The 26,700-nt window shown below is 37.7% G+C and overlaps 1 protein-coding gene across 7 annotated transcripts in view; it reads left to right on the top strand.

Moving 5' to 3' along the window:
- Qki (QKI, KH domain containing RNA binding) overlaps positions 1-26,700 on the top strand; it is a 129,642-nt gene that overhangs the window by 38,115 nt on the left and 64,827 nt on the right. For all 7 annotated transcript variants that reach the window (XM_036168984.1, XM_036168986.1, XM_036168988.1 and 4 more), the window contains exons 2-3: positions 697-839; positions 17,743-17,859. In XM_036168984.1, the coding sequence (XP_036024877.1) occupies positions 697-839; positions 17,743-17,859 (260 nt within the window). The remainder of the gene's footprint in view (positions 1-696; positions 840-17,742; positions 17,860-26,700) is intronic.

Here is a 26,700-nt window from a genome sequence, read left to right on the forward strand (position 1 = left end):
TATGCTGCCTGGTGAGCATCATGAATGTGTTACAGATACTCTGAACCTGGTATATGCTGCCTGGTGAGCATCATGAATGTGTTACAGATGCCTAAACTATCCAGTAAAGTGGTGTCCAGTTTACGTCTTTTTCTTGTTGTATTTTGTTTTTTGTTTTTTTTGGAGACAGGATTTCTCTCTCCTGGATCTTGCTCTGTAGACCATGCTGGCCTCAGACTCACAGAGATCCACCCGCCTCTGCCTCCTGAGTGCTGGGATTAAAGACGTGCACCACCACTGTCCGGCTCCAATTTAAATCTTACAGAGACAGATTATTTATGAGGAATAAAAGAGCTTTTAGTATTTTGTCTTAACGTATTTTTATGACAAATAAAGCTATCATTTATTAAAATGACTGGCCTCATTTTTAAGCATGAACATTTTCGCTAAACTAAAATCTATATGATTACAGTGACGAGTCTCTGCTTTGAAGTATGTTTTAATATGATGTGTGATTTGGTTGGTGTAAATTTGATTTATGGTAGAAATGAAGGCTGTCATCTTGTAAACAGGCTGAATCCAGAGAATGACAGGATAGGTCAACAGTTATTCACTGGAGTTAACATTTTATCAGGGAAGCACACAGCCTCCTTCCCCCTTTCCTGGATTAGCAAGACTTTTCTTGTCTAACACATTTACAATTTTTACTTTTAACAGAAATTAGCAGAGTACGGAAAGACATGTACAACGACACATTAAATGGCAGTACAGAGAAAAGGAGTGCAGAATTGCCTGATGCCGCGGGACCCATTGTTCAGTTACAAGAGAAACTCTATGTGCCTGTAAAAGAATACCCAGATGTAAGTATATTTGTTGTTTTGCTCATTTTTTCTGCCTTACACAATATGCAATGAAACAACTTATACTATCAGCTGCTTTAAAAAAGTTACGTATGAAATTGGAAATGGGAATAATTTTATGTGGCTAATTAAATTTTTTCTCTTTAAAGTATATTTCATTTGATTTTTGCTATGTCACTTTGGGAAATAAATAACTCATGGTGAAGACTTTGGGATTTCAGAATGAGGTCAGGAACTGTGGGAAGACTTTTGTCCTGAATGTTAAAGAAAGATTACGTGCAGCTCTGGTAGTCTTCAGTCTGGTCACAGAACATCCCCAGCTTGGACCATGTCATTCTTTGTCTAATGAGAGTACTGGGCTTGCTTCGTGGTTGCTTCCAGCTCTCTGAAGTTTCTATGAAAAGGACTCTTTCAGTCTGATTCCTCCTTTTTCCCCAGTCTTTTTTACTTAGTCAGTTGCTGAACCACTGTCCAGTATCTTTGTGGAATTAGTCTCCTCCTGTACCACTGGTTTTGAAGTACCTCCAGGCTCTGCCTTTAAAAAAAAACAAAAACAAAAACAAACAAACAAACAAAAAAAAAACAAAGCAAAACCCTCTGTGATACGATTGATTCTATTTCTCTGCCCACATCTTAAATGATTTTTCCACTTCTCTACAGTGTAATCACATTGGCTTTCCTTTGACTTTGAGAATAAGTTAAATCTATTCCCAGCTTCAAGATCTTTGTGTCATTTATATACCGTTCACTGTGACTGGCTGCTACTTTTTCCTTAAGTGTGATTGAGTTTGAATATCCCATTAGCAAGGCTTTCCCTAACCAGTTTTCATAAAAGCCACCTGGTTCTGTCCATTTCCACCCCTTCCCCCAAACCCTAACCTCCCACACTCCACCTCTATAGTACTGTTATCTAATGTTTTAGTTTTCTTTCTCCCTAGCACAGCAGGGGTGAGGGACTGTCAGATGACCCTCTTCTCAGGGGTCACATATCAGATATCCTGCCTATCAGATATTTATGATTAATAACAGTAGCACAATTACAGTTACGAAATAACAACAAAAATAACTTTATGTTTGGGGTCACCACAACATGAGGAACTGTATTAAAGGGTTGAAGCACTAGGAAAGTTGAGAACTGCTTCCCTACGATAATATATTATACATAAAACAAGAATCTTGTCTTCTTTAATTCACTGCTATAATTTTACTAGTCACTCTATAATACTGACGCATAGTAGCAATTTATTACTTACTGAGTATGTAAAAACAAAATAATGGCTGTTATATTTGAGAATACTTATTGGAAAACAGATGAAAGAAAAAGTGATTCTAATGTGAAAAGTGGCTTTTAGACCCATTAGTTGTTACTCAGACATTAGTTTATAGATGGAGTATAAATGTTTAAATTGGGCTACTGGTGGATGGAGTTTTGGTAATTCATCACTTGTGTTTTTTAGTATACCTTTCTTCAGTTTATACATTTACTGTATTTTTGAAAATAGTTTTAGTTGCAGATACACAATTCCAGATAATCTTGCCAAAAGAAGGCTTTGTTGGATGATTATAAAGTATTGTAGGAAATTATGTATGGTGGGAAGCAAGGACAATTGGGAGAGAACTTCAGTGGCAGGATTTTGTGGATCTTGTCTCTGAACAATTGTCTGTTAGATTATTGAAGACATCCAAAGTTAATCTCTGACCTCTTCAGCAATGTGCATGTGTACATGTCTGTATACATATGTATGTACACAACAAGAATTAAATATTGTCTAAATAGAATATCTTTCATGTTTTTCAGTGCTGGTTGATATTTTAATTGTATAATCATCAATGCAGAGAATGCTTTTTTATTTAAATACATAGTACCAAATGGTAGAAGAATTTTGGGCGTTTCATAAATGGTTGGGAACCCTGTCCCAATTTCAAGCCAGAATTTATTCATCAGTTGAAATTTTCTTAAAAATTTATTTTTATATGTAAGGGTGTTTGCTTGCATGCATATATGTTCATCACATGCATGCAGTGCCTCTGGAGGCCAGAAGAGGCCATTAGATCCCTTGGGAGTGGAGTTGTAACTGGTTGCAAGCTAGTATATGGGTACTGGGAATTAAACCTGGGTCTTCTGGAAGGGCAGGCAGTGCTTTTAATTGCTAATCCATCATCTCTCTAGGCACCCCCCTCCCCTTTAAAATTAAACTCAAGCAGTTTCTAAAATCAAGCATTCTAAGAAAATACAATATAAAGATAGAATTGAGTCTTACATACTGAGGAATGACCCTAGGAAAATAATTGTCTTTGTTATGCATATGTTTCTATAACAGCAGTAAAGTTTGTTCATACAGTAAAAGCACTGCAGTTCCTAACTGTAGATTTTAATTTTCCCTGAGGTATTTCATGCAGCATTCAGTGGCATTGCATGAACTAATGGCATGCATAGTGCAAAATGTGTGTCTTCTGTCTTTAGCACCAAGGCTGGGAACATGGCTCCTTGACTAAAGTGCTTTCTGCACAAACATGAGGACCTGACTTTGGACCCCCCATACCTACATAAAAGCCAGACAGTATGTGTAGCTGGAGAGTTTCTCTCCAGGTCCTGCCAAGTCCCTGCAGTCCCGCAGTCCACTTATAAAATAAACACACAGACACTTACATTATTTAAACTGTTTGGCCTAATGGCTCAGGCTTCTTGTTATCTAGTTCTTCTATCTTAAATTAACCCATTTCTATTAGTAAGTTGCCGCATAGTTCATGACTATCAGTACTTTACGTCTCGCTTTTCATAGCAGCTACTCTCTGCCTCAGCCTTTCACTTCCCAGAATTCTCCTCTTTCCTTGCCCCGCCTATACCGGCCAATCCCCAGCACTGTGGCACAGGAGGTGCCCAGTTGACCATCCAGTGTAGCTGGAAACATAAGTTTCTGATTCAGTGAGAAATGGCCCTTTCTCAAACAAGTAAGGTGGAGAGTGATAGAGAGACCAGTGTCAACCTCTGACCCGAGCACACAGACAGAGTTGTTCACATAGGCATTTATAGACATACAGGACATACAGAGTAAAAATGATGTTATTCCCTGGTGTTTTTCTTTTTCCTGAAGTTATGAAATGTTTCAGATTACATGGTAATCTGTGGTAGTTTTAATTTATTAGTGTAATTTGATAGTATAAAATATGTTTATGTGTTAGGTACAGGAACAGTTATTGACTTGAAAACTTCAAATAATCAGAGAAGGCTAATTTTATGACTTTTTAGTTTGAATTTTTTTTTCTTTCTTTTTTTCTTCACTCTAAGGTTATATTCCACCTGTGCCTATTTGGCTATACTGAATTTCTGAGGATGGTAGTAGATATTATTTCAGTGAGTTTCAGTATACTCTGAGACCAGTAAATTTCATCTAGAACTGTTTTGGTTTTTTTTTTTTTAAGTTTAATGATTTCTAATGTCATAAGCCTTTTCATAGTCTTTAAAATAGCAAGTGCTTTATTTTGTGAATTATATATCTTAATATTTTTAAAATAACTAGTATTCCAAACAATAGTTAAAAGTTATTTTTGGAGATTTACTTGTAAGAAATTGATTTTCAGCCTCCGTTGAGATGGAATGTTTGGCTTATCTCATAAATGTATTATGATCTGCTGTGTTAAAGCTTTGTTAAGATGGACTTACCAGTTAAATACAAAAATCACAGGTATCTAAACTACATTTCTTTCTTAAAATCCTCACTAAACTAACCAAAGGAATCTTAACAGAAAAGTTGGTAAAAACCTTGTTCGCAGGGACATTCGTCTGTTTGTGGTAGGTATTAAAGGGGGGAGTTGCTTGTCTGATTTATGCCCATCCTGGGCAAAGTGCATCTTTTGGAGGTGAGAACCAAGTAGTCCATCAGGGTTGTTCCTGTCCTGAACCCTCCAATAGGCACCTGGAGTGGGCTATGAAGAAGGGAGTTTATTCTCCTTGAGCCTTGTTACTCATCTCATAGCCTAGTGACTCAGGCCGAGTACTAATTACTTGAAATGCTTGGGTCTAATTTTTTTACATTAGAAATATCTGCATCTATAAAAACAGATATGGGACCCAAACCTGAATATAAAATTCATTTGTTTCACATGCATCTTAAAACATGCATTCTGAACATAATTTTACACAACATTTTAAATGGAACTGCATTTTGGATACAGTCAAATGAGTTCGGTTATAGAATTTTCCACTTTTGGTAGCATTATGTCTATACTCAAAAGAGTTTAGTAGTTTGGAGCATTTTCAAAGTTAGTGATATTCAGCTTGTAGCAGTTGTCCTGAATTTGTTTATAAGTGATTGAGGCCATTTATATCTTCTTGATTTAATTGTCAGCAGAAATCTGTCTTTAAAGAAGAGAGAACTCTTCTTATAGGGACATACTAGCCTTGGAACTAAATTGGGTTGTTTTGTTGGGAAAGTATAATTTGTCTTAACGAACTTAGCCATTTATAACAGAGCAGTTCAATTGAGACTTCCTGGAATCAAGTTTCTTTATCATTAACTTGGCCATGTTTTCACATTAGTAAGATTTATTACTTGGTTAGGAATTTTTTCATCTTAAAAATTTATGCTGGTGGTTGCTGTCTCAGCAGTTAAGAATACTTATTACTCTTCCAGAGGACCCAGATTAGGTTGTCAGCACCCCCATCCCCCACCTCCCCAGTTCTATGCAAGCATCAGTCATACACATGGCACAAAGGTATGCATGCAGGCAAAACACTCATACACATACAATTAAAAATAAATCTTTAAAAAATTTATCGGTGCTCTATTATTTGTGGTTAGTGGAAGAGAGGATTATTTCTACTAGGTTCTAAACTTTCTCATTTACCATTGTATCTAAGTAGTATAAATCAACCATTTTGACTTTTAAAATTAATTGGAGCTGTTAGAGCCTAGGTCTGGGTATATAGTCCAGTGGAAGAGTTTGTGCTGAGTGTATTTATCGTTCTAGATTCAATCTCCAGCATAAACCAGCCAGTCACCCAACAAACCAGCCAATTATAAAGCTACCACCACTACCAACAAAACAAAGCTTAAAAGAAGGAGTAAATATAAATCAAACATTTTGTATCATTTAGTCTAGAAATATTCATGTGTAGTCTGTGGTAAATAACTGTACAGAATAATAAGAAAAGATATCATCTTTTCATGGAATGCTTAAATATGTGAGCAGCTGTGGACTAATGACAAGGTGAACTTGGACAGTGATTGTTCATTGAAGAACAGGGCATGGAATTGTAGTGAAGCATCTAAAGGTCTCTGCCTCCATTATGTGTGGAGACTGAGAAGAAGGAAGGCCTTTCCGCAGAATGAGTTCCTTAGAGTAATGTGGGATATTGAACAGGGTAGTGTTGTAAAGACAGGTGACAGCAAATCAGACACAAGTAAACACTTGTGCTGTAAAGACCAGCTCTCCTGTTAACTAATGCAACTTCTAATAGGCTGATGTTCATGTAGCAAGATGTCAGCTCTAAGAGCCTAAACATACTGTGTTTCCTAGACTCATCTATAGTCTTAGGTGAGACTTGGACTCACTGTATTTTTATTTTTAAAGTTTATTTTCTCTATTTTAACAAACATCTGTCAAAGAAATATGCTGATGAATACATCGTAATGATTTTCATTCATAGAAAAGGTTTGCTTGGAGTTCAAAGCTCGCCATGGTTGTATGTACAGTGAGACTTTCTGTTAAAAAACAAAACAAAAAGATGTGATCCAGTGATGGGAAGACTGAAAACATTTAATAAGTCAAGGCATGATTTTTCTCAAGTAGTGCATTTTATAGTGTAGTTAGGGAAAAATTACAGAAGTAACACCTGAATTCATTCTAAAACACTTGAAGATTTTTAAATGTAAACTACCTATTAATAATATAGAATTCTAAGGTTGTTAAAATTTGTTTACTGACCTAACAAGGGAGACATAATGTGGTATTAAGTGTCTGAACTTGATTCAGTCTAGGTATATTAGGATTTTGTCTATTTAGTAACTTGTTGTATTTTAAAGGTAGATAATACAAAGAGCAACCATTATTCAGTGTTACTTTGAGAATTCAGTAGCTTAGTGCATGTGCCTTACTCAAAATAGAATTGGGCTCATTGTTTTGAACATAATACTCAGCATTCTTAACACCTAAAAATTGTTGTAGCCCTTATACTCCAGTTGAAGTGGAAAGTGAAGATAACTTGATTTTTCTTTTTCTCCCTACAATGTCTTTTACTTTGTTCTTTGAAACAGAATGAGGACATGAGTCAACTTTATTGAGGAATTTCTGACTGTGGGTTCTATGCTGAATGTAACCTACTATCTAATCATTGTTGAGGTATAGTGAGCTAATAAAATTGTGTACTTTTAAGATACATAATGGAATAAGTAATTTTTAATTGATTTATTTTTATTGAAAAAATTTCATATAGTTTATTTTGATCACATTCTTTCTCCTTGCCCCAATGCCTCCCAGATTTCTGTTTACCTGCCCACCCAACAAAAAACACCAAAATAAACAACTTAAACAAACAAAAAAGCCAAGCCAGGAAGTGGTGGCACACACCTTTAATCCCAGCACTTGGGAGGCAGAGCCAGGTGGATCTCTATGAGTTCGAGGCCAGCCTGGTCTACGTAGAGTAAGATCCAGGACAGGCAGCAAAACTACACAGTGAAACCCTGTTTTGAAAAACCAAAAAGAAAAAAAGAAAAATAAAACCAAACAAAATTGTAACAAGAATCTCAATGGTCCCTATATATACACCAATTTATTAAGGGTTTCTACGGGGAAAACAGACTCACTGATAGAAAATGAAGTGACGCTCTTGCCTCTGTGTCCCAGGGAAAGATGGGGAAAGCTCATGACCTGGTTGCTGAGACATGTGTCAGGAAGCCTTCCATGTCCAAGAGAGGGAATGTCAGACAAGAAGCAACACCTCTTTCAGGACACTAGCCCAAGGTCTTGGGCAGAGCAAATCCCCACTGCATTTCTCCGTTTTGTCTAAATAAGGTTCTAAACCTAATACAAAACTATATGCAAAAAGAACGATTATCAAGTACTGTCCAGGATAAAGAAAGGGTAATAACAAACAAAAGTAGAACTATAACCAACAAGAACAATTTCTAGACCACAGGTAAATAGAAAATTACAGAGATTACTCCAAAAGCTATCCCATCCTGAAGAATCTAAATCTAGTACCTGATATGCTCTTAGCTAAGATGCGAGAAGATTGAAACTATAACTGTCTAGTTTTCACCCCCATCAAAGACCCAAGAAGGAAAATTATTACCTGAGTAAACAGGAAGTGTAAGCAAGGAACTTCTGAAAAAATGCAAGAAAAGACAGAGACAGCTGGCTGCCTGGGCAGTCACCAAAGTTCCTCCGCAATGCTGGGGCATCTGCTTTTGGCTATCGGCCTAGAATATATGACAGATCATTTTTAGAAGCAGGATATTTAAAAGACCATCTTACTCTGTCTTAGCAAGGTTCAGCAGTCACTTTTCCTTGTCCTGCTTGTCCAGAATGGAGAGGGAGTTTACTGTCAAGGACAGTTCTTTGCCCAACAGGTCACAGATAGCCCAAGGTTATGGGTGGGTTGAATTCCCACTACACACAATAAAAGGCACATCAAAAGCAGTGGAGTCGGGTTTTTTTTGGGGGTGGGGTGGGTGGGAGGGGAGGGTCCCTGCAATGGACATTGGACCTACCACGGACTCCATTAGAAAAAGCTGACTTTATTTTTCTAAGCAGGTATCAACTGCAAGTAGATTCTTGGTTAGGGATATGGACACGTGTCCTGCTGTGTCTAGATGATACTTGGAAGTCAGCTGCCACTTCTGGAGCTTAGAATCTTTCCTCCTCCTCTTGCACATGGATCTTTGAGCCGTGAGGGGAAGTGCTGAGTGCTTCAAAGTCAATCTCTCACTCTGGCACATTGTCTAGTTAATGGGACCTTTGTGTCAATTATCAACTGCTGTAGGAAGAAGATTTGAATAAGGGTTTAGAAGACTCTTAGGAGTCAACTTTGTTGCTATGTTCCTCTAGCAGAACAATAGTAATGTATTATCCCTTAGTCCCATTACCTATCTAATCTCAGGTTCTTGGTCACTTTAGCAATGTCAGGTTAAGGGTTTCATCTTATTAAGTGGGCCCTAAGTACAATTTAAAAGTGGTTGGTTACTCCCATAACATTTATGCCACTATTGATCCAGTATATCTTGCAGGCAGGTCACTCCTGGATGTTGCAGAGTTTGTAGTGGGTAATGTTGATCGTTTTTCTCCTGGTGGCGTGTAGACTACTAAATAAAGCCTCTAGTTGGGCATCAACTTTATTTCTCTGTGTTTGATGACATAAGTGTCTTCAACCTTAGAGTCTTACCATCAGGTTTTAGAGAGTAGCCAATAGTAGCCCTGGCAGTAGCGGGTCATGTTTGAGGAGGTCTGTGGGATCCCATCTAAAGATACTTTTTTTTTTACTGGAGCTGAGGGCCAAACCCAGGGCCTTGCACTTGCTAGGCAAGCGCTCTACCACTGAGCTAAATCCCCAACCCTAATGATACATTTTGATACCACACTCAAGCTAAGGAACACATCCATTGCCTTAGTTTGTGTGTGTGTGTGTGTGTGTGTGTGTGTGTGTGTGTGTGTGTGAGAGAGAGAGAGAGAGAGAGAGAGAGAGAGAGAGAGAGAACACAAATACTCAGAGGACAAATCCTCATTCATCATGTTATATCTAGAGCTTCAGAGTTTAGTCATTGGCATAATGAAAACTTTCTGCCTGTCACTTAGCTACAGTTTAGTATTACTGTGTGTATGTGCATGTTTTGATAAGGAGAGCCACAGATGGTTGTAGAGCCCCTGGAGTTGGAATGACACATGGTTGTGAGCCATCTCACTTGTAGGTACTGGGAGCTGAACTCTGGTCCTCCGAGGGAGTAGCAAGCCCTCTTAACTGCTTCTCTCTGGCTCCCAACTGTGGGTGCTGGATTCCAGGTGAATTGATACACCCATCTGGCTTTTTATATAGTTTTTCTTAGTCCGTTTTCCTGTTCTCAGACATGTGGGACAAATGGTTTACCTGTTGAGATGGACAAAGCCTCTCAGGGTTTTAAATCTTGCTTCTTTCTAGTTCTACTATTTCAAGTCAAGCATTTAAGTCTTATTTAAATTTAATTTTTGTATGTGGTCTAAGGTCAAGGTCCAGTTTCATTATTCTGAATGTGGAAATCCAAGTTTTATTGGTATGTATACCCAAATTGGTTAATGAAGAATTCTCTTTGATCTGTTGTGTGTAGATTCTTGATATTCTTGTTCGATTTTTTGACCATTTCTACTTGTGCTTATTTCTGAGCTTCATTAGGTGTTTATGATTTTTGAAAAAGTAAGTTCTAATTATTTTAATTACTTGTCTTTGTAGTGTAGTTGATTAAATGAGTGTGATGTTTCTGCTTTGTTCTTTTATAAGATTGCTGTGCTTTGTGGGTCTTGTATGCAAATTTTAAAAATTATTTTTTTTTCTGTTTCTATGAAAAATGCAGTTGGGACTTTGTGTAGGGTTTTCATTGACTCTGTAGACCATGCTGGTTAGTGAGCACATTTCCAGTACTAATTACTTGAACTCACTAGTGTGCGATAGCTTTCTTTTTGATGGTATTTATTATATGTGGAATAGCCTTAATTTTTCTGTGTGTGTGTGTGTGTGTGTGTGTGTGTGTATTTAATCTGATTTTATGTATGTAAGTGTTTTGCCAATGTATATGTCTGTGTACCAAGTCCTGCCTGGTGCCCATGGAGGTTGGAAGAGGGTGTGACATTTCCCCAGAACTGCTGTCACAGATGGTTGTGAGCTGCCATGTGGGTTTCTGGGAACTGAACTTTGGTCCTCTTGAAGAGGAGCAAATGCGCTTAAGCATTGAGCCATCTCTCCAGCCTTGTAATTTTTTTGGGGGGGGCTATTTGCTGTTCATGTATAGATAGGAAGCTAATTTTCTGGCATGTAATTTCATCTATTTATTTATTTATTTATATTTATATTTATATTTTCTTCCAAGACAGGGTCTCTCTGTAGCTTTGGAGCCTGTCCTAGAACTAGCTCTGTAGACCAGGCTGGCCTCGAACTCACAGAGATCCACCTGCCTCTGCCTCCCGAGTGCTGGGATTATAGGTGTGCGCCACCACCGCCTGGCTGGTATGTAATTTTATATCCTACAACTGTATTTAATTTATCCTAAGTTTTGTTTTTAAACTGAAATCTTTGAAGGTTTCGAATAGATAGAAGATGGTGTCCTGTGTAATTTTAGGCCGTGTTGTCATCGTCGCCCTCATTTCCTTGCCGTGATGCTAGGACTTCTAGTACTGTGTTTAGAAGTAGTGAGAATGGGCATCCATGAATTGCCTCTAATCTTAGAAGAGCAACTTCAGCTTTTCACTGTTCAGGGTGATTCTGCTTGGAATTCTTGCAACTTTCTTTATCCAGTATATTAGCTTGCAGCTTTTTGGCATTCTTATGCGTTCATATGTTCTTGAAGAACTTGGAGGTGCTTTTTGTTCAGTTGTGTTGAATTTGGGACAGATTAGTTTAATTCTTTAAACTTTTGGAATTTATTTTATTTCGTCATTAGGCTTTCCTTTATTGGGAATTTTTGAATTACTTTTTAATCTTATTCTTTACCATATTTAGATTACTCTTTGAGTGAGTTTGGTAAGTCCTATGTTTCTTAGGAATTGAGAGATTTATTTTGTCCAGTTTGTTGGTAGGATTATTTATAGTAGTCTTTAATTTCTTCTAATTGTTTGTTTCACTTATCTCCTTTGGAGGTACATTGTTGTTTGAGTTCTTTATTTTTGGTTAGTTTAGTGGTTTGTTAAATTTATTTAATTAAGCCTTTGAAAAGTAACTTTTCTTAATCATCTTTTTAGACCCCATTTCTCTGCCCTTTACTTCCTTGTTCATACCTGTGGCACCCATTTCCAGTTGCTCTCTTAGTCATTTAAAAAAATTTAAATCTCATGTCAGGTGGTGATTGGAGCACTCCTTTAATCCCAGCACTTGGGAGGCAGAGCCAGGCAGATCTCTGTGAGTTGGGGGGCCAGCCTGTTCTACAGATAGAGATCTAAGACAGGCACCAAAAATACACAAAGAAGTCTTGAACCCCTCCCCCTCCAAAAAAAACAACTTAAATCTCACCTGGGTTTGTTTTTTTGGGGGGGCTATGGGAAGAAAATCGGCTTCATTCTTTGGCAATACTTTTTCCCTTTCTCAGATTTCAACTGTTTGGGATGCTTTTGAAGATTTACATGGATTTGACTATGTTAGCTTTATCTAATCTAAAATGCTATAAAATGCAAACGATTTTTTTTTAGTGGGTTACTGGTCCTTAAAACGTTGGATTTTGTGTTTTCAAGTTAGAGACACTTTCCCTGTTTGCTTTTTCATTGTCTAAAAATACCATTTTATTTATTTGTTTAAGCTTGCATTATGTTGTGTAAAGCACCATGGGCTTAACAAGTGTAGAGAATGGCCTCCAACTTCAGGAATGATGCAAGAGACTTGTAGATCCCCATAAACACTGTGATAAGGGTGTCAAATTCCTCAGAGAAGGGAAACACCTGCCTTTCAGTTCAGGTCCCTCCAAGGAAGTCACAGCAAGGGACCCTGTGTTCATTGTTGTGGGGTGAGTGAGGAGTTGGGTAGGAGGAAGGAGTAAAGGAGAGGGGGTGACAGGAAGGAATGCTTACAAGTACCTGACAGCTTGAACAGAGTAAGAAGTTACTTACAGGTTTGAATAAAGGAGCAGTAGTCAAATTGAAGCTTGACAAACATGTGGGCCTTTTACAAGGTTTTGTGTATAAGGTTTTTTTTTTTTGTTTGTTTGTTTTTTTAAACATACACTGTCAGAGATGTCTTGTATGCTTGTGGCATAAAAGCTTGTATATTCAATTTTATTTTCTGACCTACATATTTTGCTTCTAAAGAGCACATGTCTTACTCACCCAAGTCTAGTTTGGATGGCTTCACCATCTTTTTCATATGCCAATTTAAAACCTTGTTTTTAACTACTTAGCAATTTTTCTTTGTGGTAGCAGTTGGTGTCAGTGACTTGAATAGTTTTGTAAGAAGCACTGCTAAGATAACCCTCATAGCCCAGAAGAGTATGTCTAAGTCCTTGTTGCTGCAATTAGAGATAGTTTTGACCTTGGTGCTGAAAACCAGACTCATGTCCTGCAAAAACTGTATTTGCTCTTAACCACTGAGCCATCTATCTGGCCCCTAGATTATCTCTTGTATAAAAGAGCAAACCCCAGTGCTGGGTGATGGTGGTACCGCTTGCCTTTAGAGGCAGGCAGATCTCTGTGAGTTCAAGGCAAACCTGGTCTTAACAGAGCAAGTTCCAGGACTACCAGAGCTACATAGAGAAACCCTTCCTCACCCGACCCCACCCCCCCAAAAAAACCCAAAAAACAAAATTAAAAAAGCAACCCAAAATTTGCATGTTGTTTTATAACTTTTTATTCTTATTTCCAAAATTTCAAGTAGAGATTACTGTCTAGCAATTCTTAAAAATGCTTCTGAGATGCTTTTGGAAATGCAGTTTTTTTGGTTTTTGTTGTTGTTGTTTACACTGAGTTTCTCTATGTAACAGTCCTGGCTGTCCTGGTACTCTCTTTGTAGACCAGGCTGGCCTTGAACTCATGAAGATCCTCCTGCCTCTGCCTCCCAAGAGCTGGGATTAAAGGTGTGCACCACCACTTCCTGCCTTTGGAAATGCTGTTTTTTTATTGGTCATTTATTTTGGTAATGTCTGAGAAGGAGGCTTTGTTTTTAATTGTACTCTTTAAGGAGGTTCCTGGAGTTTTTATCATTTGCATTTGTCACTGGGAAAAATCTATTATTTGTATTTAAAATGTAGTGAGCAAAATTAATAGCATTAGATATAATTGTTAAACTTTTAGAAATTAACGTTGCCACTTGGTAGAAGTATAATTGGTAAGTTGCAGCAAAGGTCTGTACTTAAACAGTAGGGTTAATATGACTATCTTTTATTTATTTTTTCTCTTTTTTCTTTCCCTTCTGTTGGCTTTTCAAGTCGCACTTAGCTCAGGCTCTTTGAAATGATTTTCTTTGAAAGCATTTTGACATTGTTTTAATTGAAAGAAGCTGCAGAACTGGCATGATAAATCAACACAGAACGAGTTTTAATGCAAGGCATAGCACATTAACCTGGAAATTGGTTGCAATAGACAAAGCAGCTGCTATGATTTTTTTTTTTTCCGTTCTCTGCTCACAGCGTTTTGAGAAGGATGACCTTGACAGTTTCAGTTGCATTAGAATCCCTATAGTGTGCACTTTAGTGGACTTGAGCTCTTTGTTGGTTCATGGGTGCAAAAGTAAGTGGTTTTAAGGTTAAGAAAATTTTATCTCTCACAGATTCAATATTTCAGTTTTATCTGCCTTACAAACAAATTTAAAGTAAGTAATAGTTGTAAGAATTAGATGTTTTCCCCTTCTCGTCTCATGGCTATAGTTATGGCAAAAGATATTTAATCTGTCAGAAGGGTTATGTGCCCTCTCAGTGGACAAGTTCTAGGGTAGACCACCTGGCTTGATAAATGATGCAGGTCAAACCTACCTAAGTATTAGTTAACATGCGAAGATGTCTCCATAGAGGCTGGGAAGATGGCTCCATAGGTAAGATGCTTGCTGTGCAAGTGTGAGGACCTCAGTTTAAACCCCAGAGCCAGGGAAAGTTGTGCCAAGAACTCATATCTTTAATCCCAGTGCTTCTGCAGAGGACAGAATCTTTTGACAGTCATAGACCAACTCTCCTGGTACAGAGTGGCAAACAGCAAAGAGATACCCTGTCTCAAAGTGGAAGGCATCTGACACTCAGAGTTGTCCTCTGACTTTCATATTTGACACCTTTATGCACACACGTGATATACTTGGACAGACGGACATACACACACACACACACACACACACACACACACACACACGTTGATTAATGCCTACTGAGAGAATCAAGTCTTTTTCATGGATGATCCCCTTACACCTTATACCTAATACCTATACCCTTATACCCTTAACTTAATACCTAATACCAAGTAATCAGCCCTGAAAATGTATACATGAACACATCAGGGAGAGGTAGGGATAGGTTGTGTGTGTCAATAGTCATTAAAGAGCCATAAGCGGGGTGGGGGGTAGGGGCACACAGGAGGAGTTGGTGTTGATACAGTGCTCATGAGTTTAAAAGACTTAAAAATTAGCAGTGGATTTTAAAGCATATAACTTTTAAGACAGGTGAGCAGATATGTAACTTCCATGCTAATGGGAAAAGGAAATATATATTCTGTTGTGCAAATTTCCCTCATGAGAAAAGGAGAAGGGGCAGAAAAGAAAAAGCAACACAGAAAGGTAGGATGTGTAGAAAGCACATATTAGTAAGAAAGTAGCTAAAATTATTTGGTGCAAATGGGGTCATTTAAAACACAAAAATTGATAAATTTAAACGTTCATTTAGGTACTTCTTACAGGAATCTAATTAAAATTAAAAAAGATTAAAAATAATATAGTCAAGAAACACACAGTATGGAAAGAACAAGCAAAAATTTTGTGTCTATTAATAGCAATGTAGCCATTAATGAAAATAAAAGCCTATTGCAGAATGATAAGAATTTTACATTTGTACATGTCAAATAACATAACTTTTAAAGACATAAAGCCAAAATAAAAGTAGAAGGACAAGTACATTTAGGTATAGCACAGTGGTAGAGCACTTGTTAATGAGGCCCCGAGCTGGATCTGCAGCATAAGAACAGCTAACAGACATAATCATAGCAGACTGTACCTCATTTCTAAGCACCCATTTAATATTAAGGACTCTTGACTGTGGGGGCAATTACAGAGATGGCTCAGTGAGTAGAGTGCTCGCAAAAACGTAAGGACCTGAGTTTGGATCCCTAGCACCCACATACACAAAAGCTCCATGTGGGAGAAATAGACTAAGACAGTCAGATCCTGAGTCGCTTGCTGGTCCATCAACCTTGGTGAGTCTTTGAGCTTTGGATTCAATGAGAGATCCTTTCTGAGGAAATAAGGTAGACAACAGTAGGAGATACCTAGTCTTGCATCCACATGTGCATGCATGGATGAGTATAAACACACACACAAACACACACACACACACACACACACACACACACAATTTTATTTTTAATTGACTAAATCCTGTGTCTGAACAAATTCAGGTCTGAACAAACATTAAAAGAGTGTGTGTGTGTGTGTGTGTGTGTGTGTGTGTGTGTGTGTGTGTGTGTGTATAAAGTACAGGAAGGTAGAAATCAAACCAAAGATAATTGGGAAATTCTTACATGTTTGAGAAATCATTATATATTTTGTAGCATGTAGAAAGCATGCAATAAGGAAGAATCTATTTCAGAGTTAGAAAACCAGATTAAACCTTACAGGAAGAAAGGGAAGAAATAAAAAGCTAAGAAGAGCTATCAAAGGAAGAATGTATGAAATGAAATGAACCAAAGTAAATTAATAAGCAAGCCCCAAAATGGCAGTTTCAATGAATCATTTACTGAACTTTTACCTTTGCAACTAAGTTCATTAGAGCAACCGTAGTTTGTGTCTGCAGTCAGCTTTTGGACCCACTAGGTGCTTCTTAAGACAAACACCTCTGTCTTTTAATTAATATAGCATTTCTTCTATTGCATTGTACTTTCAAAACAAGTCACAGTGTTATTCTTAATTCTAGAGGTCAACAAAGGTACACATTTATATTGCAAATAAAAAGAATACAATGAGGCTTGGAGAGTTGTAGCCATTTTATATTAAATGAAATCTACTCCAGGGAGCAAAATTAGCAGTCAATGTCTTGGAAGACTGGTAGCATAGATAACCAGGAATAAAAAATCCTCATTATAGGGCTGAGAAGATGGCTTAGTGGGTAAGAGTATTTGCTGTCCTTTCAGAGACCCTGCACCCACATAGTGGATCGCAACCATCTGTAGCTACAGTTCCAGGGGAATCGGCACCCTCTTTAGGCCTTTTCTAGGCACCAGACCTGAACATGGTGCACAGACATATATGCAGGCAAATACTCATACACATAAAACAAACAAGCAAACACTGGGGTTAACAAATACTTAAATAAATTTCATTCTATATATTTGATTATTTAGGGAATATAGGCACATTTGTAAGAAAGACAACCACAGTACATCAAAATGGATAATACTAGGGTATAAAAATATCAAAATTAATGAGGCCGAGTCTATCACCAGGGAGTTCTAATTGGTATTTAAGAAAAAAAATAGAGAATTGGAAACATTCCAACATGTTTGGAGGCCTGAACAACCTTAATGTCTAAACCCGAGGTCCTTATTATGAGAGAAGAAAATTATAGATATGTTTCATTCCTGAATGAGTTTTTATTTTTGTGCATATGAATCTTTTTTTTGCCTGCATGTATGTCTGTGTACCACATGCATGCCTGGTTCCTGGGGAGAGAAAAGAGGGCTTTGGATCCCTGGGACGGAATTATGGATGATTATGAGCCGCCATGTGAGCACCAGAAATTGAACCCAGGCTTTCTCAAAGAACAACCAGTGCTAACTGCTGGACCAGTGCTCCAGCTCCATGAATGTACATATTTTTAAATCAGCCACCAAAATGTTGGGAAACTGAATCTAGTAGGGCATAAAAAGAAAAGTGTATTATGTCCAAGTTGAGTCTATTGCGGGATCTAAGATTGGTTTAACATTTAAAAAAATTAGTAGCCCTCTGATTTGAAGAAGTATGTAGGTTGCTTAGATTTCCTAGAACTTCAAACAACTTGGATACAACTTTCAGCAAGTGAATAATATATATTATTATCTTTCCCCACAGTTTAATTTTGTTGGGAGAATCCTTGGACCTAGAGGACTTACAGCTAAACAACTTGAAGCAGAAACAGGATGTAAAATCATGGTTCGAGGCAAAGGCTCCATGAGGGATAAAAAGAAGGTAAGTCTGTGATAAACAGGCATGTTTTCCAGCATTTTTTGCCCCCTTGATCATTAAGTCAGGTTCCTCATCTCATAGACATTGTGATCCTCACAGTGAGAACTTTGAAATTCTTTTAAGACATTGTTCTGATTCCCTTGTTACCATTTTAATTCAAGAACTGAAGTATCTAAATATTCATTATTACTCATGATAACCTGCTTTGATAACTTACAATTTAAGAACTGCCAGTAAGAATTTGACTACTGCGTTTTACATAAAAATATGCAAATGGAACTTGAAGAAAACAAAACAAAACTGAAGTGGCATTTTGTTTCTGTGATTGAACCCAAGGCCTTGAGATGTGCCACAGAGTTACAGCACTAGGTCTTTAAGTTTTAAATGGAGGTCTCACATCCCAACCCCTCCACACTTCTTTTTTTTTTTTTAAAGATCATACCATGATAAGTTGCCCAGGTTGGCTACATTTTACCTCACTTTTTTGCATACCTGAGGTTGCAGGTATAACACTGTGTTCAGCTCTTAAAGTGTTTGTTTTTATAGACCCCAAATGAGCTTGGCTAGATGAATGGGGACAGTTAGTTTCAGCATTGTTTCCTTTCTTGAATAAAAGCAGCTTTCTAGACATTTTACAATCTAGTAAATGAATCTCCTTTCTATTTTTAACTCCTCTCCTCCAACCACTTATGTTACTTTGTGAGTAATCGAGAGAACTCTTGAGGGATTGTTTCCTCAGCTGAATTAGTTATTTGATGCTGAACTATTTAAATATTGTTGTTAGGGAGATTTTATTTGCCTAGTTTTCTTTTATCTAGAATGTTAAAATTTCTGTTTGTAGAAAAGAAAAAAGTGATTTTACATACTGTGAGTTCTATTACAGTTGGTCAAAACTGTTTGTCTTAAGGGTGATTTTATTATTTTTTAATACACTGTACTTTTTTTAAAGAGCTATCAGATGATAAGTCTGAAGTCTGGTGTTCGTTTATGTTGGAACACTTGGTAGAGTTTATAGACTGACCAAGGTTCCGGCTTGGTTCTGATGTGCTGTCACCTGACCACCCAGAGGTTCACTGCACCATAGTCCTTAGTTCACTACAAAGGAGCGGGCAGTTAGAAGGTTAGAAGGAAAGGCTGATCATATTTCTAATAATGTCTTTATTATATAGTTGAATTTAAAGATAGTTTTGTGGGAATTATGTGATGCTTTTCCCCTAGAACATTTTTAGGTGTTGTATTTAAATATTTTAAAATAAAGATTTGAAACAAACATTCAGAATTAGATGTGTTGTAATCTTCTGAAACTTTGTCTCCCTTGAGTGAGTGGCCTTAGGGTAGCATTGGCTTTAAACAGTACTAATGTAGTTGCCTAAAGGCATTGAATGAAGTTTTGATAACTTAAGAGCACACTAGTCTTCACCAGAAAAGTGATGTATATTCACTAGTTAAGAAATATTCTTTCTTGGGCTTGAGAGATGGCTCAGTGGTTGAGAGTGCTGATTGCTCTTCCAGAGGACCTGCGTTCGATTCCCAGGAACCACATGGTAGCTCACAACACCTCTAGGGTCCAACACCCTCCTCACACAGACTTATATACAGGCAAAACATCAGTGCACAGAAAAATTGAAAGAAAACCAAAAAAGAAATACTGTTTCTTAAAGAAAATACTATTTCCCTTTTCTAAGTTGCTGCTAATTTGGGTTGGCCCCATTAAGTTAAACCCTGGCCATACAGTACTCACAGATGAGAATTAAAAATTATTTTTACACATGAGTAAAGAATATTTTCTACTGTCTTTCGCAGAATAGAATGATAAAGATTGAGCATTAATCAGATTGTAGGTTTGAATTTGGTTTTGCCTTGTATTGTTTGAGGGTTGAATGAGTTATGAATGTAAAGCTCTTAGAACAAGGAGATGGATAATAATTATTCAAATAAATGATCATGGCAATATATGGTGGAGATTCTTATGTAATAGGAACAAATACAATTATAAATTACAAATGTTAGCATTTCCTTTTGCTTTACCGCTGAGCCATCTACCACTGAGCCATCTCCAACCCAGTGTGCTTTTAAAAGTGTTGATAGTAAAATAAAATGAAAATGAAAAAAGGTGTTTTCACTTAGTGCTTGTCTGTTTGTTAAAAAATATAACAAGCAGGAAAGTAATGACATAAGTAAGTTAATATAACAAGGCTGATAAGTATGTTTTAATAGTAAAAATGAAAATTTTTCTGGCTTTATTGCTTTTATGTTATATGTGCTAAAATACCAAGAAAGCTAGAAAAACAATCCTTACTGCTTCATTGACATTTGACAAAAACTACAATAGAAATGATGTTTGTTGATGGAATCCTTCACTAAACACAACACATACTGTCTTTTATGGAATTTCCTTGCTATTTGGTGAATACTTGGCATTGAGTAAGCATTAGAAAAGATACCTATGAATAATTGGTCCTGTAGTTCAGGTAATGAAAGAATGATGTAGATGCACCCCTCCTTGGCTTTCCCATCAAAGGTTTGGCAATCAGTTATTATAGCCTCTCCCTGCGTTTAATTCTTTCTGGAAGATAGGTAGTAGCATATAATTCTAAGATGCTGGTTTTAAGCACACGAGTTAATATGTCAATTTAGTTTTCATTTTCTTGGGATGGTAATAATTATTATTGGTGGACTTAACAGCACTGGTTTTTTTTTGTTGTTGTTTGTTTGTTTTTAAAATTTAAGTAGCCAGCAGGATGGGGTCATAGAACCCAAGGGCAGGGACTGATAGAATTTGGAATACTAGTAGGAAATGTCTTGTCTTTACCAGGAAGCAGTGTCCCAGTACCTTCTTATCTCTGTGGTTGAGTATGCTTGTGGTAACAGTGTTGTTAGAAAATATATTGTAAGTAAAAATCAGCTACTTTGTGGTAATTTCTTGTGATTTAATTCTCTGTGTTTTCCATTAGCTCTGTTCTCAATATTTGACACACACTTGTTTCAGATAATCTGGGTTTTATTATTTACTTTTTGTAGGTGAAGAAACTTCTATCAGGGAGGTTGAGTGATTTCCCAGAGCTGACATGCCAAAAAAGTGGTAGTCAGACTTGAAGCGGAGCCTGCACTGTGTTGTTCAATGGGGTGTAAACTGTTTCCAACTGCAGAATCCTGCAACATTGGAATTTAGGAAGCCAATTTTATTTTATTAAATTCTTTCAGGCTTTCTTCTTTTTCCATGGATGATAATAGGTTTAAGTATTGTTTGACTTAAGCATGAGAAAAAAGCAAGTTATTTTTCATATGGAGAACACTGAACACCCCTGATATTAGATGTCTAGGACTTCTTTCACTACAATAATCAGCAGTCAGGTCTGTCGGGAGCATTTACTTACTGATGTCATGTAATTTGAGCACTATGTCTGGATATTGTGTCAGATCATAGAAGTTATAGAAATGAACTCCACTGCAGAAGCCAAGCATAGCCCCATCTGTGGTCTCTGTTGAGCTCTAAGCCTTCTTTTCTAATCAATCAATCAATCAATCAATCAATCTCTCTCTCAAGTTTGATTAATTTGCTAGAAAGACCTACCCAGAATACCATTTAGGCTTGGCAGTTTGCTATTAAAGAATATTTAAGGGACAAATGAAAAGCTTTATGGAATGGATGTCCAGAGTAAGTCATGGGGGAAGTTAGAGTCTCCATGGCATTTTCTGGGAGTGACACCTGTCAGGCTTTTCTGGTTGTTGAGCTGCATGGAAATTCCCCTAATTCTGTCCTTAAGAGTTTTATGAGGCTTCTTTGGGGAATGGTAATTGGTGACATCATTGACCATTGATGGTAAAAATCATCCTTTATTTCCTTTCTTTTTCTCTTTTTGGAAACTAGAAAGTGTCAGCCTTTTTGGTTAAAATAATGTTAGTTTCCCTGGCAACCCACTCACATGCTGGGACTGTCCCATAACCTTTAGTCATCTATTAACCCATTAGTTACAAAGAGTCTAAATGAGAGCTCTTGCCAAGAAATGAAGAACAGATATACTCATAACGAATCACAGTATCATACAGATTATTTCTCATCTGAAATCTTCTAATTGTGTGTTTAAAAATTGGAATATTCAAATATGTAGTGGGGACAGGACCCAATCTAAACATGAAATTCACCTATGTTTTGTATACCTTTCTCTTATACCTTGAAGGTAGTTGTGTACAGTTTTGTGTTCACTTACTTTGTGACTACCATCTGTCACATAGGGTCACTTAGAGAATTTTCTGTTTATGACACGTGAATACTCAGGAATATCTGAGGTATTTTGGAGTACTTAATAATTTCTAACTAGGGAGCTTCAACTTAGGCAGTAATTCTTTTGATACTCAGTAGTTTAGGGAGAGAAAGTAATAGAACAGAACTGTATTCTGTGCATAACTACTTGCTAATATTTTGTTTCCCCTCCTTCCTCTGCACTCATCCCCCAATTCCCCCCCCCCATCCCCTCTCCCCACTCCTCTGTTTCTGTTCAGAAAGGGGCAGGCCTCACATGGATATCAACAAAGCATGATGTATCAAGTTGCAGTGTGTACTAAGGCTGGGTAAGACAGCCTAGTATGAAGAGTAGGTTCCCAAAAGCCAGCCAGAATGTTAAGGAGAGCTCATGCTCCCACTGTTAGGAGTCCCACTAGTAGACCAAACTACACACTGTCACGTATATGCAGAGGGCCTAGGTCGTTCCCATACAGGCTCCCTGGTTGTTGGTTCAGACTCTGAACTCCTGTGAGCCCAAGTTAGTTGTTTCTGTGGGTTTTCTTGTGTTGTCCTTGACCCTTGTGGCTCATACAATCCTTGGACTCTTCAGCAGGATTCCCTGAGATCGGCCTAACGTTTGGCTGTGGGCCCACTACCTCAGTTACTGGATGAAGACCGATGACAGCTGGCATAGTCACCAATCCCAGCACATCCCCAAACTTTTTCATTATACCACCAAATGTGTAGTCCATACGCACAGTTCTTCTCATGTCCTGTAAGGAATTCTTTTTAAAAAATGCTCGTTTAAAGTATATCTAGCCACACACCTTTAATCCCAGCATTATGTAGGTAGAGGCAGGCAGATTTCTGTCAGTTCAAGGTCAGCCTGAGTGAGATCCTGTCTCAAACAAAACAAAACAGAACCACCTACAACCCATAAATTACATCAAGTCTAGAGCTATCTACATCTTGATGGATTGATAGAGCCCTCAAGCCAGCTGTCCTGAGCCCTCAAGCCAGTGGTCCTCAACTTGTGGATCATGACCTCTTTGGCAAACCAAAGTTACAGTAGCAAATTTACAGTTGTGAAGTAGCAATGAAAATTTCGTGGCTGGGGTCCCCACAGCACGAGGACCTGTATTAAGGGCTGCAGCATTAGGAAGGCTGAGAGCCGATGTCTTAAGCCATTCTTCCTTCCACTCAACCCCATTTCCTTTCCTTGATGTTTATTAACAGACGCATGGAAAGGACTTGGTGGAGTTTAAAACATTGAATTTATTGAGGTGCTGGAGAATGTACCCAAGATGTCTTCTCTACCACTGAACTATACTCGATCATGAATATTTCTAAAAGCAAAGACGTGGTTTATTATGAATTTTTAATCCAGATTTAAGCACAGATTTTGAAAAAAGGGGAGAGAGACAGGGAAGAGGGTAGTGTTACATTTCCTCAGAATGAGTGGCAGGTCGGGGGAGGGGTAGGAGAGAGGGCAGGGACTGGACCTTTGTATGAGGGCTGTGATCTGCTGTGAGAGTTCTATGGCTAGTTACATTTGGATGGGGGCATTTTACATCGCTGTCACCTGTATTTCTTGGATGTTTGTAATGAGAAAAGTTTAGTCAATAAGATCTTTACCTGTCTTCATTTCTCATCTGTAAAAGACTCTCACGGTGTCATGATATATAGCAAATCTGATTTATCTTTGATTATTGCAATCTTTGTGATTTTCTATATTTTTTTTACTTGTGGCAAAACAGGCCCTGATTCTTACTAGCATGATAGAATTTTTATGTTAAAAGTCTCAAGAAATGCTCAGTTCTATACTCACTAGCTCTAACATAATAAATCAGTTCCCAGAAATACTCTAAAGGTGAAGTACGAGGCTTGCCCCCCCCCCCCCCCATTATCATTGTGAATGCGTTTTAACAGTTGGGATGTGTCTCTGTTCACTGTATCCCCCCCCCCCCCATGTGATTCATTTGTTCCATGGTAAGATAAAATAATCTTAGTAACAGGAAAAACACTGCTCCCGATGATGTAGGCAATGAAAGCAATTTACCCTGCTATTCTTCTTAGGGTAGATCTCACTATCCATATAAATTACTCTCTTAAAATACTTAGAAGAGTGGTAGTTAGAAACATCAATACAAGTCCAATGTCTTGATTTATGCTTTAAAATACTTATATGCTCTCAAAACCAAATGTATCTGGTTGGGAAATTTTGAGAGAATTTTCGCTTTTATCCCGCTTTACCCCTTACCATTGGGTAGATTTTTTTCATTTTCATTTTTCCTTTAATTTCATCTTCTAAAAAGCCTTTCTTACAGGTATTTGTGTATAGGAATTTGTGTGGTGTTGAGAGTGTGCCACGATGCTCATGTGGTATCAGAGAACACTTTGTTGGAGGTGTTTCTCTCCTTCGCCTTGTGAGGTCTGGAGATTGAACCCAGGTCTGTACCCACTGAGCTCCCTCACTAGCCTACCCTACCTCCTCCTCTTCTCCTCACCACCTGTCCTTTCCCTTATCCTCTATACAGTTGTGGAGCAGTGGCATACATGCTTAGGTGTATCTGCACACCGATAAAATTTTTCACTGGTTCCATACATGGTGAGGTTTTATATTTTTACACCTTGTTTTATTACTATTTTTTACTTCACACCATTTTTTACATCACTTAGTAGGAACACATCTATATTGATAATGTTTCTTTTAAACTACTTCACATTCACTTGTGGTATATCACCACTGTGTTTCTAATCTTTCACTGTTGCACATACAAATAATACTGTATTGAATTTCTTTTATATTTATCTGTACATGTAGTTACCAGTTTATATTCAGGATGTATTATTATATTCTGGTGTGTGTGTGTGTGTGTGTGTGTGTGTGTGTGTGTGTGTTGCTAATTTCTGCATTGTGTCACAACAGAATTAATTACAGAGATTGAGGAGAAAAAATATATATATAGTTATGTCTTGGACTGAACATTAAGTGTTGACTTTTTCAGAGAATCCTTAGTTGAAAAAGGCTATATCTTGTAAGGAATGTTTTTTCTCTCTGTACTTACGTTCTTGCCTTACCATCACACCATAGTCCACCTTCCAATCCATTACTGATTACTTTTTTAAAGAAAATTTTGTACTTCCATTTTTGGCAATTTCATAAAAGTATACAACTTACCTTGGTCATAAGGGCTTCAAGTTATCCCTTCTTACTCCCCCTAATACCCTCAACACATCTCCTGTGTACTTTAATGTCATTCTTTTATTTTTATATTACGCACATGGAGTGTTTTGCCTGGTTCTTATAGAGGATAGAGAGGCTGTCATATCCTCTGGAACTAGAGTTCTGGACCACTGTGAGTCTCCAGGTGAGTGCTGAGAATTGAGCCCAGGTCCTCTGAAAGAACAGCAAATGCTCTGAACCACTGAGCCATTTTGTAGTTTGGAAGGTTTCTCTGGTCCCGCCAGGTGCTGCCCCCCCCCCCCCCCCCCTGCCCAGTCCTGTGGTCTGCTTATAAAATAATCATTCAGAAGCTTATATTAATTTATAACTGTTTGGCCATTAGCTCAGGCTTATTACTAACTCTTATACTTAAATTAACCCATGATTTTTACTTATGTTTAACCATGTGAATTCTCTTGCAGGTTGAAGATTTTATGGATACTGGATGATGAATTTCTAGGCATTAGGAACAAGACATTGACTGGGTGGGTGAGGGTGCCTTGTCTGCCATAGTGAAAAGTTGGAGATCAAAAGCTGTGTTGACATTGAATGCAAGGTTGAATGCTATGTTAAAGAAATTCATTTTCCTTTTGGAAGCAGTTTAATATATTTTTTAAAGATTTACTTATTATGTATACAGAAGAGGGTGCCAGATCTCATTATAGATGGTTGTGAGCTACCATGTGGGTGCTGGGAATTGAACTCAGGACCTCTGGAAGAGCAGTCGGTGCTCGTAACCTCTAACCCATCTCTCCAGCCCAGGCAGTTTATTATTATAATGTGTTAATTATAAGAAATGGAAGTCACAAATGATCATGAAGCCTCAGATAACCCACTTAGAAATTCTGTTCTTGTAGTAAAGTAAGATTAATGTCTTTGAATTGTTAGTTCTTTGATCTTTTTGTGGATAGAAGTTTTATCTTTAGTTTACACATAGTTGATACATTTATGGGATACAGTATGGCATTTTATTAGGGTATACAATGTTTAACCATTCAGTCAGCATCATGTTTCTTTGTGTTAAGACAGTTTGCCGGGTGGTGGTGGCGGCGGCATATGCCTTGAATCCCAGCACTCAGGAGGCAGAGCCAGGTGGATTTCTGAGTTCCAGGCTAGCCTGGTCTACAGAGCAAGTTCCAGGACTGCCAGGGCTGTTAACAGAGAAAATCCTATCTTGAAAAACAAAACAAAAAAAAAAAAAAGAAGAAAGAAAGAAAGAAAAAGAAAATATGCTTTCAGGATCATCTATCTTAGCAGTTCTCTGGCCTTAATAACATATTAAATTAATAGCACACCTCCATGCCTCAGAACCTTTTGCTGTACTCCACACTGCCAGTCTCTTAAAGATGTCTATGTAGCTGACAGTTAATGATTGGATTTATTTATGTGCTGG

This window comes from Onychomys torridus, chromosome 19 (assembly GCF_903995425.1).
Source record: "Onychomys torridus chromosome 19, mOncTor1.1, whole genome shotgun sequence".
Taxonomy (NCBI): Eukaryota; Metazoa; Chordata; class Mammalia; order Rodentia; family Cricetidae; genus Onychomys; species Onychomys torridus.